At 41.0% G+C, this 12,062-nt stretch overlaps 1 protein-coding gene across 1 annotated transcript in view; it reads left to right on the forward strand.

Annotated features, from left to right (window-relative positions):
- The first annotated feature begins 683 nt into the window (after nt 1-683).
- Nucleotides 684-12,062, forward strand: part of LONRF2 (LON peptidase N-terminal domain and ring finger 2) — a 39,574-nt gene continuing 28,195 nt past the window's right edge. The window contains exon 1 of the mRNA XM_023211384.3: nt 684-1,362. Within this exon, the coding sequence (XP_023067152.1) occupies nt 684-1,362 (679 nt within the window). The remainder of the gene's footprint in view (nt 1,363-12,062) is intronic.

The following is a 12,062-nucleotide window of genomic DNA, read 5'->3' on the forward strand; positions in this document are numbered from 1 at the left end:
AAGCTCTCTGAGGCGGGGCCTCGGGGTGCCCACTTCAGCCTCCCCAGTCATTTAGGACAATTTCCTAAGTCGAAGCTAGAGATGCGTGATGCGTTTGGTGACTTTTCCTGGGTTCGCGCTGAAGCAGAGCCACAGGTTGTGGGGGCGACCAGGCCTCTGGGGAAGAGCAGGTGCCGCGGAGCCGGCGCGCCAGCAGCCCTCGGCCAAGGCCACCTTAACTCTCAGGGCCCAGGCATCTCTGTAGGGAGGCGGCGGGCAGGGGACGCGCGCGCAGTCGCGCAGGGGCCCCCAGGCGAGGGTGTGGGGGAAGCAGCGCAGAAGACGCGGACCTGGAGCGCGGTCACCGCGTTCCCGCAGCGACCTGAGTTACCTAAGCCCGCGGGACTGGGAGGCCGCCGCGCGTGGGCAGGGGCTCCGGTTGCGCCCGGGGGCCTGTCCCGGCCCCCGCCCCGGAACGGTTGCAGCCCTGCGGGGCTCGCCGCCCACGCCGCGCTGAGGACGCTGCCCGAGCCAGGCGCCCGCCCCCGCCCGCGGTCTCAGCCGCTCGCAGCGCGCAGCCCCCAGCCGCGCGTGGCTGCTGGCGAAGGCTGAGACCGCGTTCCCGCAGACCAGTTCCCAGCAGCAGCGCATCCTCCCTGCTCCGCGCCTTCGCTCCGGACCCGCGTCGTCGCAGGCCCGCGGTGATGAGCCCCGAGCCGGTCCCGCCGCCGCCGCCGCCCCAGTGTCCCGGCTGCGATCGCGCGGAGCCGATCGCCCAGCGCTTAGAGGAGGGCGACGAGGCCTTCCGCGCGGGCGAGTACGAGATGGCAGCCGAGCTCTTCCGCTCCATGCTAGCCGGGCTGGCGCAGCCGGACCGCGGCCTGTGCCTGAGGCTGGGGGACGCACTGGCCCGCGCCGGCCGCCTCCCGGAGGCCCTGGGCGCGTTCCGCGGCGCCGCGCGGCTCGGGGCGCTGCGGCCAGAGGAGCTGGAGGAGCTGGCGGGCGGCCTGGTGCGCGCCGTGGGCCTGCGCGAGCGGCCGCTGTCCGCGGAGAACCCGGGCGGCGAGCCCGAGGCGCCGGGCGAGGGAGGGCCAGCCCCGGCGCCCCGCGCGCCCCGCGACCTGCTCGGCTGCCCGCGCTGCCGGCGGTTGCTGCACAAGCCGGTGACGCTGCCCTGCGGGCTCACAGTCTGCAAGCGCTGCGTGGAGCCGGGGCCCGCGCGGCCGCAGGCGCGACGCGTGAACGTGGTGCTGAACGGCCTGCTGGAGAAGTGCTTCCCGGCCGAGTGCCGGCTGCGCAGGTTGGCGGGCCAGGCGCGTAGCCTGCAGCGCCAGCAGCAGCCCGAGGCCGCGCTGCTCAGGTGCGACCAGGCGCTGGATCTCGGTGAGTGGGCTACGGGGAGGGTCCGCCTCCCCTACACCTGTCGGGCCCAGCAGCGGGGTGGGGAGCTGACCGGTGGGCCCGACAGGTTTTGGGCTTTCGAATGCATTGTCCAGGCTTAGGGGTCACTTTGCTTCCTAACCATGGGAAGGTGAAAGGTGGGGGCGGACACACCCTGTAGCCAGGAGAGGCCACCTGCACCCCACTGGTTTTGTCTTTTCCAGGGTGCTGGTAAGTTTCCCGCGGCCCCCGGAGCAGCTCTGTAAGGTCCTGTAATTGCCTTTTGGCACCTTCTGCGTCGTTGAGGAGTGGGGAGGATGACGAAATATTTTTGCTCATCCTGAGGGAAAATGCACATAACTGACACACTAGAGGCGCGGAAAGGGGTGCCTTGTACTGGGGCAGGATTTGCTTTGGGTTTCAGCTAATATAGCCAGGAAGGAACCCCCTCCACTCTGCTGTCATCACGTCACACTCCTGCTCTAGCCTGCTCTCTGTCTCAGAGGCGATCATTAGATGTCATGGCGTATTTAACTTAAAAGATAGTTACACTGACTAGTGTGTGTAGTTTTTAATTATTCATTCAGTCATTCCCTGATTTATCTGAGGCCTAAGGCCAGCAATAGGCACTCTCCTGCCGTCACCCAGCCACCACCTGTTAACACTGCTTAGCTGAAAGGAAGACCAAACTTCTGTCATCGTTTTGGCTTTGACATATGAGTATGCGCTCTGTTGGCGTTGTTTGGGGCAGCGTGAGGAGGACGGTTTGCTTTCTGGTTTCACTGGTTTTATAATAGGGTGTATGTGATTTAAAGCATTAGCCGAGAAGACTTGTTGAATCTCTTGTTACTAAAAGAATGTTCTAGCATGCTACAGTCAGTACGCATGTTATTTTAAACTTAGGGTTAAGGTTTTCCCTTTTAGAAAGCACAAATTATAAAGTGACTAGCATCCAACTTTGTCTTGCAAAAAAAAAAAAAAAAAATCCAATAATTGAACAAGTGCTCAATATCTGTATCTAAATTGGGATATTCTCTGCTGGAATAGAGCACTTAACTCAGCTTTTCTAACAAGTGTTCTGTAGTTTTTGCAACCAACATAGCCATACTTTAAGGCATATTTTTTAGTTTTCTACTAATTTAGGTATTGTTGGTGTTAGAGCAGCACTACCCAATAGAACTGCTGTGTAAGCCACACATATTTGGAATTTGCTTGTAGTTACATTGAAAGGGTGAAAAAAGCAGGTGAAATTTATTTTAGCAATTTTTAACCCTATGCATTCGAAATATTATTTCAACATGCCTTCAATTTTAAAAAATAATTGAGATTTTACTTTTTAAAACTAAGCCTTTGAAATTCATTATATATTTTGCATTTACTGCACTACCCAATTCCAACACCAAATTTTCACTGGAAATACTTCATCTATATTTAGATGTTGGAAAAGATGTAGAAAAATGAAAACTGTGATATTTATATGCTGCTGAAGGGACTGCAAATTATACCCCTGAAAAATATTTGGTAGTATCTGCAGATGCTAACCCTGTCGTTGGCCAAATAGTTTCAAAGAGGTATATGCATATGTGTCCCCAAAAGAATGTGCAAGTAGGTACAAGAGTGTATGTCATTGTTAGAGACACCCCAAAAGTGCACACAACCCAAATGTCCAGTAAGAGCAGAAGGGGTGAATATATGATTATGTTTTCATAGCATACTATACAGAAAGAAAATAAATCAACTACAGTTACAAACTACAATGTGGACAAATCTCGCAAACATAATGTTAAGTGGAAGAAGTCAGACTCAAGCATTTTTACTATATGATCCTATTTATCTGTAAGTCCAAACAGACAAAATTACTGTAGGATGTTAGAAGTAAGGACAGTGTTTACCTTGGGTGGATGAAAAGGGAATAGTGATTGTGAGGAAGTATGAGAGGGATCTGTGGGATAGTGGTGATGTTATGTTTCTTGGTTTAGGGGATGGATACACAAGTGTGTTCACTTTGCAACAGTTCATTGTACTATATACTTATATTTTTAGCTTTTCTATGTATGTATTAGACCTAGTTTAAAGGTTTTTAAAATAGACTATTTCAGTAAATTCGTATGAGAACTTATATAGAATGTATTCATTTTTCTATTCAAAGATTACCTTAAAATTTTATGAAAACATTTAATTTCCAAATAAATTAGCCCTTTTAAAGAGGTTTTGATATAGTAAAAAAAAAAAAAAAAATGGCCGGGCGCGGTGGCTCAAGTCTGTAATCCCAGCACTTTGGGAGGCCGAGACGGGTGGATCACGAGGTCAGGAGATTGAGACCATCCTGGCTAACACCGTGAAACCCCATCTCTACTAAAAAATACAAAAAACTAGCCGGGCGAGGTGGCGGGCGCCTGTAGTCCCAGCTACTCGGGAGGCTGAGGCAGGAGAATGGCGTAAACCCGGGAGGCGGAGCTTGCAGTGAGTTGAGATCCGGCCACTGCACTCCAGCCTGGGCAATAGAGCGAGACTCCATCTCAAAAAAAAAAAAAAAAAAAAAAAAAAAATTCACAGATGTTTGGAATCAGAAATACCTGTGTTTAGATCCAAGCTCTGACTTTTTTTTTTTTTATTTTTAGATGGAGTTTTGCTCTGTCACCAGGCTGGAGTGTAGTGGCACGGCTGTACAACCTCCACCTCCCTGGTTCAAGCAATTCTCCTGCCTCAGCCTCCCTAGCAGCTGGGATTACCGGCACGCAGCACCACACCCAGCTAATTTTTGTATTTTTAGTAAAGATGGGGTTTCACCATGTTGGCTATGATGGTCTCGATCTCCTGACCTTGTGATCTGCCCTTCTCAGCCTCCCAAAGTGCTGGGATATCAGGCCTTGTTTTTTCTTTTTCTTTGAGATAAGGTCTCGCTCTGTCACACAGGCTGGACTGCAGTGATATGATCTTGGCTCACTGCAACCTCTGCCTCCTGGGGTCAAGAGTGATTCTCGTGCCTCAGCCTCTCAGGTAACTGGGATTACAGGCTTGCACCACCATGCATCGTGTTTTTTTGTGTGTTTTTAGTAGAGACATGTTTCACTGTGTTGTCCAGGCTGATCTCCAACTCCTGTCCTCAAGTGATCTGCCCACTTCAGCCTCCCAAAGTGCCAGGATTATAGGCATAAGCCACCACACCTGACTTCTGACACTTATTTATTATGTGACCTTAGCTAAGTGTGGTAGTCATTAGTACTGGTCTATCTCTATACCTTCCCCAAACAAGGTAGGATTGCACTTCCTGGTCCTCCTGTGATTAGGTGGAGCCATGTTGACTACTTTTGGCCAATAAGTTATGAGTAGAATTTAAAATAACTAGTACGTATGTAAGAGGTAAATAAATGTATGAAAATATAAAGCATTCAGAAGACAGTTGTCTATAAAAAAGAACCAAGTGAGTATTCTGGAAATTCAAAATACAATATCTGAAGTTGAGAATTAATTAGATTTGTTACCAACCAGATGGCACACATCAGAAGTCTGAATGAGAAAACTCAGAAGCAAGTCAACAGAAAATATCCAAACTGAATCACAGAAGAAGAATACAAGAGAGTGTGAGAGTTACGTGAGACGCAGACAGAAGTTCCAACATCTAGGAAATTGGAATCCTGGAAGAAGAGAGAGGGGAAAGGCAAGAGAAATATTTAAAGAAAAAAGTAATTGAGAATTTTCCCAATCTGATGAGAAACTAAATCACTGAATCAAAAAGTTCACTAAGCCCAACAGGGTGGACACAAGTGCACACACAAACATAAGTTCCTGAAAACCAAAGATAAAGAGAATTTAAATGCAGTTAGAGAAGACAGGACATAGTTCCTTCGAAGGAATCATAGAGTTCCTTCGAAGGAATCATAGAAGACTGACAGTTGACTTTTAGACAAAATTATTAAAGCTAGAAGATAATGGAATAACGTCTTTAAAGTGCTGAAACAAAAAACAAAACCTAGCTGGAATTCATTACCCAGCTGAAAATATTTTTCACAAATGAAGACAAAATCAAGGTTCTTTAAACCAAAGAAGTAACTCAAGCTAAAGTATTTTATTGCCATCAGAATTACATTTCATGATATACTGAGGGGAAGTCTTCTGGCTAAAGGAAAAGTATCCATATGGATGCATAGAACTAATGCACAGAGTAAAGAGTGCTAGAAGGTGTAACAATGTAAGACAATATTGACTATTTCAAATAACAATAATGATGTGGTATTTGTAACATACATAAAAGTGAAGGATATGGCAATAGTACAAAGCCAGAATGGGTAAATACAGTTGAATTGTATGGTTTGTACACTGTTTTGGAGGTAGTAAAAGTACTAATTTAAAGTAGACTGCTAAATCAGGTTTGCATATTCTGCTCTCTTGAATAACCACCAATAGGAAGGTAAAATTAAAAAGCTGTAGTGAAATAGTAAAATAATACTTGATTAATCTGAAAGAAAATGGGAAGGAAGAATAGAGCAGCAGAGAATAAGTGGGATAACTAGAAAAGAAATAGAAAAATGGGGATTTAATTTACATTAAATGTGAAGACCTGAATTTTCCATTTAAAAACTAAATGTTGGCAGACTGGATTAAGTGAATTATAGTTACATGCTGTTTACACACGAGGTAAACTTTAGGTGTAAGAACACAAAGAAGGTTAAAATTAGTAGGATGGCAACAGAGACTGACAAAAAAAAAAAAAGCCTGATATGGCAAAATGACTATGAGATAAAGTATTCTTTAAGGCAAGGAATATTAGAAGAAATAAAGACATTTATGAGGAATGGGTCAGTTCAACAGAAATAAATAATGTATCCTAATATTCCTAAATTGTTATGCACCTAACAACAAGTGTACACACACACATGCTGAGAGAACAAAAGGAGACAAAAGTGAAAGGGGAAATCACTGGATATTTTGAACAAAACTTTCAGTAACTGATAAAGTAAGGATTGAAAAATAGGTAAGGATGTAGGTACAAAATACTTCAGCACTTTGATTTAATTAATATGTGTCTACAACTACCGCAAAAACACAGCCATTTAGGCTCCCATGACCATAGGTAGAGCGTTGGAGTTTGCCTGTGGTTGCGTTTGCCAACTCCTGGATTAGGCCATGAAGTTATAATAAATATTAAAAGATTAAAATCAGACTGTATATCTTCTTTAAACACTGTGGACTTAAACTAAAATTAAATAGCAGGTAAACAGAATATCTTCAAATATTTTGAAATTAAGCAATATATTTTTATATAATGGGTAAAATGAATCACAATGTAAAGTAGAAGATTTTCTAATTTTCTAGTAATTATTATAATTATTAGAATTTCTAATAATTATTAGAAAATTTTCTTTTTTTTTCTTTTGAGATGGAGTCTCGCTCTGTCGCCTAGGCTGGAGTGCAGTGGTGCAATCTCAGCTCACTGCAAGCTCTGCCTCCCAGATTCACGCCATTCTTCTGCCTCAGCCTCCCCAGTAGCAGGGACTACAGGTACCCACCACCATGCCTGGCTAATTTTTTGTATTTTTAGTAGAGATGGGGTTTCACTGTGTTAGCCAGGATGGTCTCGATCTCGTGATCTTGTGATCCACCTGCCTCAGCCTTCCAAAGTGCTGGGATTACAGTTGTGAGCCACTACGCCCGGCCAGAAAATTTTTCTAATTTACCTGAATGATAATGAAGATACAAATATCAAACACTGTGGGATGCAGTGCAACAGTGCTTAGAGGGAAACTTCCTGTTTTAAGTGCCCATACTACAAAAGAACAGCTAATAGTCAGTGATCTCTAGGCTTCAATTTCAAGATGCTAGAAAAAGAAAAGCAAATAGAATCCAAAGAGAGTACAGAGAAGGAAATAAAGGAGCCAAAATCAGTAACAAGACAGGAAAAATACAGCCCAATATTTCTTATGAATATAGTTGCAAAAATCCTAAACAAAATATTAGCAAACTGAATCCATTGATATCCTTAAAGAATGTCACATCACTATCAAGCAGGTTAAGTTTTGTTTAATCCTGGAAAATCAAGCAATGTAATTCACCATCTTTACAGAAAAAAAAGATATGATACATGTTAGCATCTCTCAGAAAACTACGAATAAAAGGGAACTTTCTTAATTTGTTAAAAGTCTACAAAAATGAGATAGCAGCTATCATAATTAATGATGAAATAATGTTTTCCCATTGAATGAGAAGGTAACAATATTCTATTCTCACTGCCACTCAGCATTTCACTGGAGATTCTAGATAGCTATGTATTAAGATTGGAAAAATAAAAGATAAACAAAAAACTGTCATTATTTGTAGATGACCTGGCGTACGTAGAAACTCCAGAAGAATGTATGAACTGTTAGAAATTATAAATGATTTATCCAGATTGCTGCCTACAAGGTCAATATAGAGGTATCAAAGTTAGCTATATACTTAGAAAAAAGCAAATAGGAAAACAATTTTTAAGCAATTTATATAAACAGATTCCTTGGAATAAAACCTGAAATGTCTGAAAGATGTTTAATACCTCTACACTGAAAATTTCATTTCAATACACTGAAAACATGAAACATTTCTGAGAGAAATTAAAGCAGACTTAAATGGATGGATAGATCATTTTCTTCATGGATTGCAAAACTCAGTATTGACAAGACGTGAGTTCTCTGCTGATTGAATGGTAAATTCAGTGCAATCTCAGAGAAAATCCTAGCCAATGTTTTTGGTGGAAATTGATGAATGGCCAAGGCAACAATGAAGAAAAACAACCAAGCTGGAGGATTTACACCGGCAGATACCAATACTTACTATAATGCTGCAGTCATTAGGACAGCATTGTATTGGCTTAAAAATAGACACATTGAAACTGACTCTTACATATACAGTTTCTTGATTTACTACAAAGATGCTAATGGAATTCAATGGGGAGAAAAGAGTCAGTTGCTTTTCTATATGGAAAAAAAAATCTTGGATACCTATCTCACATCATATAACAAAATTACAATTAAGTATCTGGGAGTCATAGGAGACCGTTTTCAAGGACTTGGGGTAGGCAGTTGTTTCTTAAATAAGACACAAAAAGCATAACCATAAAACTTCTGTTCCTCAGAGGCCCCCAAAAGAGTGAGAAGGGGATGAGTATACAAATATCTTACTGAGACCTCTAATGCAGAATAAATAATGCCTATGATTCAAAAAGAAAAAGCCGATCTGTCTAAACACAGTAAGTACTCACTTAACACCATTGATAGAAACAACTTTAGCTGAAACTACGTAATACACAAAGAATTAAACAGGTGCTTTATAAAACTAGATCTCCAACTGAGCAATTAACATCTGAAAGACTGCACAACATAATTAGTGCTCAAATGCAAATTAAAATGAAAATAAGTTAGTTCATCCCCACCAGAGTAGCTGAAATGAAAAGAACTGGCAATAATTCGTTTTTATTTGCAGCAACTGGAACTCTCAAATTACTGGTGGAAGCGTAAGTTTGTGTGACAACTTAAGAAATATGTTTGGTAGCACCTGCTGGAGCAAAACTCGTACAACCTCTGATGTGGCATTTACACTTTTGAGTATATTCCTAGATAAAAATGAATGCTTATGTCCATCAAAATATGTATACAGGAATATTCATTACAGCTTTATTTATATATGCCAGAAACATTTGGGGAGCAGTTCAATTGTTCGTCACTAGTAGAATGAGTAAATAAATCAATCCTACAGTGTAATATTAGACAGCAATTTTTAAATTTTATTGGAAGATTAATTTAAAAATATTACTGAGACATATAACAATATTAATGAATCTCACAGAATGATAATTTAGTGAGAAGTCAGATGCAAAAAAGTACATTCCACTTATAATTATCCATTTAGAGAAGTTAGAAAACTGGAAAAAGTAATCCAAAGTGACAGAGGTGAGAATGGTGGTTACCTTTAGCCGGGGCACACTAAGTGAGATAGTGCACAAGGGAACCCAGTCAGGCCCTGGGGATGACTGGCGTGATGATGGCACAGGTACATATGTAAGAGTTCAAGAGACACACCTAAGGTTTGTGGGCTTGACTCTGTAATTACAGTCTCCCATCAATTTGAATAAATAGGCTTTGAGGAGTATTGCCATTTATTCTTTCTTTTCACAGGGAACACTGCCCAGTTTTTATTGCTTTATGTGTTTGTTTATTTATTTGAAACTGGGTCTCTCTCTGTCACCCAGGCTGGAGTGCAGTTTCACAGTCTTAGCTCACTGCAACCTCCACCTCTCAGGTTTAAGTGATTCTTGTGCTTCAGCCTCCCAAGTAGCTGGAATTACAGCCACGTGCCACCATGACTGACTAATTTTTTACTTTTAGTAGAGATGGGGTCTCGCCATGTTGGCCAGGCTGGTCTCAAACTTGTGACCTCAAGTGATCTGCCCACCTCGGCCTCCCAAAGTGTTGGGATTACAGGCATGAGCCACCATGCCTGGCTCATTTAACTCATTTAAAATAACATGTAATTCTCCATTTCTCACCACTGCACACATTTGACAGATTTTATAGCAGTAACCCTAGCTCCTGGTACAACAGTGGCTCTGGGTTACAATTGGAGGACAGCCTTTGGTGAACCCTAAACACAGATGTGGTATCTCTTCTTTTTCTCTCAAAGCCTGGGTCTTAGGCTGCCCTCTTACAACTTTTCCCCATAGAGGGGTTAATTGGTGAACCTACTGAAATTTTGCATCAATTCCTTGGGAAGTACATATGTACATTTTTCTTCCATATGTTTTGTCTACACAAAGACTTCAAATTTGCACTTCCTCTTCTACTTATTTTTGAGTGATCCTTGGAGAATTCCTTTAGTTTTGTTAAGCCTAAGGTTTAATCCTTAGAAAATGTGTAGGCATTTATTTTATGTGTTTTAAAAGACTAAATTGTGAAGTGCTGTCCTCACAAATGTATCACCAAATGGTGGAGGTCAACAAAGAAAACAGTTTGATTCATTCAGTGTCTAGATGAGAAGTGTTTGTTTTTTGGCCTTTTGGCTAAGATCAGGTGTAGATGGGAGGTGTGAATTTTATGAAATTTGGACTTCAGTTAAAACACCCTTTAGAATGTGAGTAGAAACTTAAATATAGAAAGAATGATTAAAAATAAATGTAAATGAAATGTATTTTTAACACTGGAAGCTTTATCAAGATTAATTAAGCTAACACAAAGATAGTATAATTAGAGGAATAATGAACAAGATATTAGTAAAACAGAAAAAAATTGAGTTAGTTAACAGGTCAGACACTGGTTCATTACCAAGACCATTAAGGGACAAATATTTGACAAATGTATTGAAGAAAAAGCAAGACATAAATACCATCAGGAATAAAGAAGCGTAATTGCGAATATAAAAGGATATTTATAAAAGATTTTAAAACTTATATAAAAAGGACAATTTTAAGTAAAATATAAATTATCAAAATTTATCCATGAAGAAGTAAAAGGCTGACATGAGCCTATAAAAAAATGGTAATGCACCTCAGAGATTCTCTTCTGCTGAAAAGGTGCTAAGGTCAAGCAAGTCCTTACAGCGTTCAATGACTGATTTCCATCTTATTTCAGATCATAGAAAAATGTGGGAAGATTTTAATCTCATTTAATAAGGTTAGTATAATCTTGACACCACAATCAGGTAAAGCTTGCACAAGAAAAAAAAATGTATAGGCTAGTCTTACATATGTATATAGATGTCAAAATCCGAATTAAATTTCTTAGTAGTTTGAGTCCAGCAGTGTAATAAGAGTTAAGACCAAGAAGAGCTTATATTAGGGCCATAAGGATAATTCAGTACTAGACAAATCTTTCAGAGTAATTCGCCACAACAGGTTGAAGGAGATAGACTATATGTAATCTCTCAGATGCTGAAAGCAGTCTATAAAATTAACACCTACTTCTTATAAAGTCCTTACAGAAAACTAGGAATAGGAGAGAAATCACCTAACTGGATAAATATTTTCTCTCAGAAATTACAACAAACATATTTTGTATTAAAACATTAGACACGTTTTAAATTCAAGAATAAGAGAAGATGCTATCACTATTATTGCAATATGAGAGTATGAGGAAATAGGAGGTACAATGTATAAATACTAGAATGAGAAAGAGCGAATTGCGCATGACATTCTTGTTTAAAACATTCAAGAGAATCCATTGGCAGATTGGACTAATAAGAAACTTTAGCCAAGTGGAAACAGGATACGAGATCTCCATTCTCACACAGATTTGCAGCAGATATAACCCAAGCTTAAAAAACTATACTTCTAGGAGCACATTTTTTTTTTGGAGATTTCCAAAAATCTCCAAAGGAGAATTGTATATTTCAAAATGCATTTAACTGTGTGTATGAGGCACTTTCACCCATCTTTTAGTTGGAAATAATCTAATGACATGCTAAAAAGTCAGATATCGTGAGGAGAATCTCATAGAATTCTATAATGTCTTCTCAGCAATTAAAATGCTCAATTTAAAATCATATGAATTGATGCCAGCATTTCAGAGTTACTATGTGCATTTTCAAAGATGAAATACATAAAATCTCATGTTTGATCATAATTAACAGATGAATATTTTCAGTTGTTTTGATGATAGGAAACACTAACTTGGGAACTTAAGAAAAATGTTATTCCCCAAACCAGAATTCCATTCTTTCATTAGTTATCTGTATTCCAA

The sequence above is a fragment of the Piliocolobus tephrosceles genome, chromosome 15, assembly GCF_002776525.5.
Source record: "Piliocolobus tephrosceles isolate RC106 chromosome 15, ASM277652v3, whole genome shotgun sequence".
Lineage (NCBI taxonomy): Eukaryota > Metazoa > Chordata > Mammalia > Primates > Cercopithecidae > Piliocolobus > Piliocolobus tephrosceles.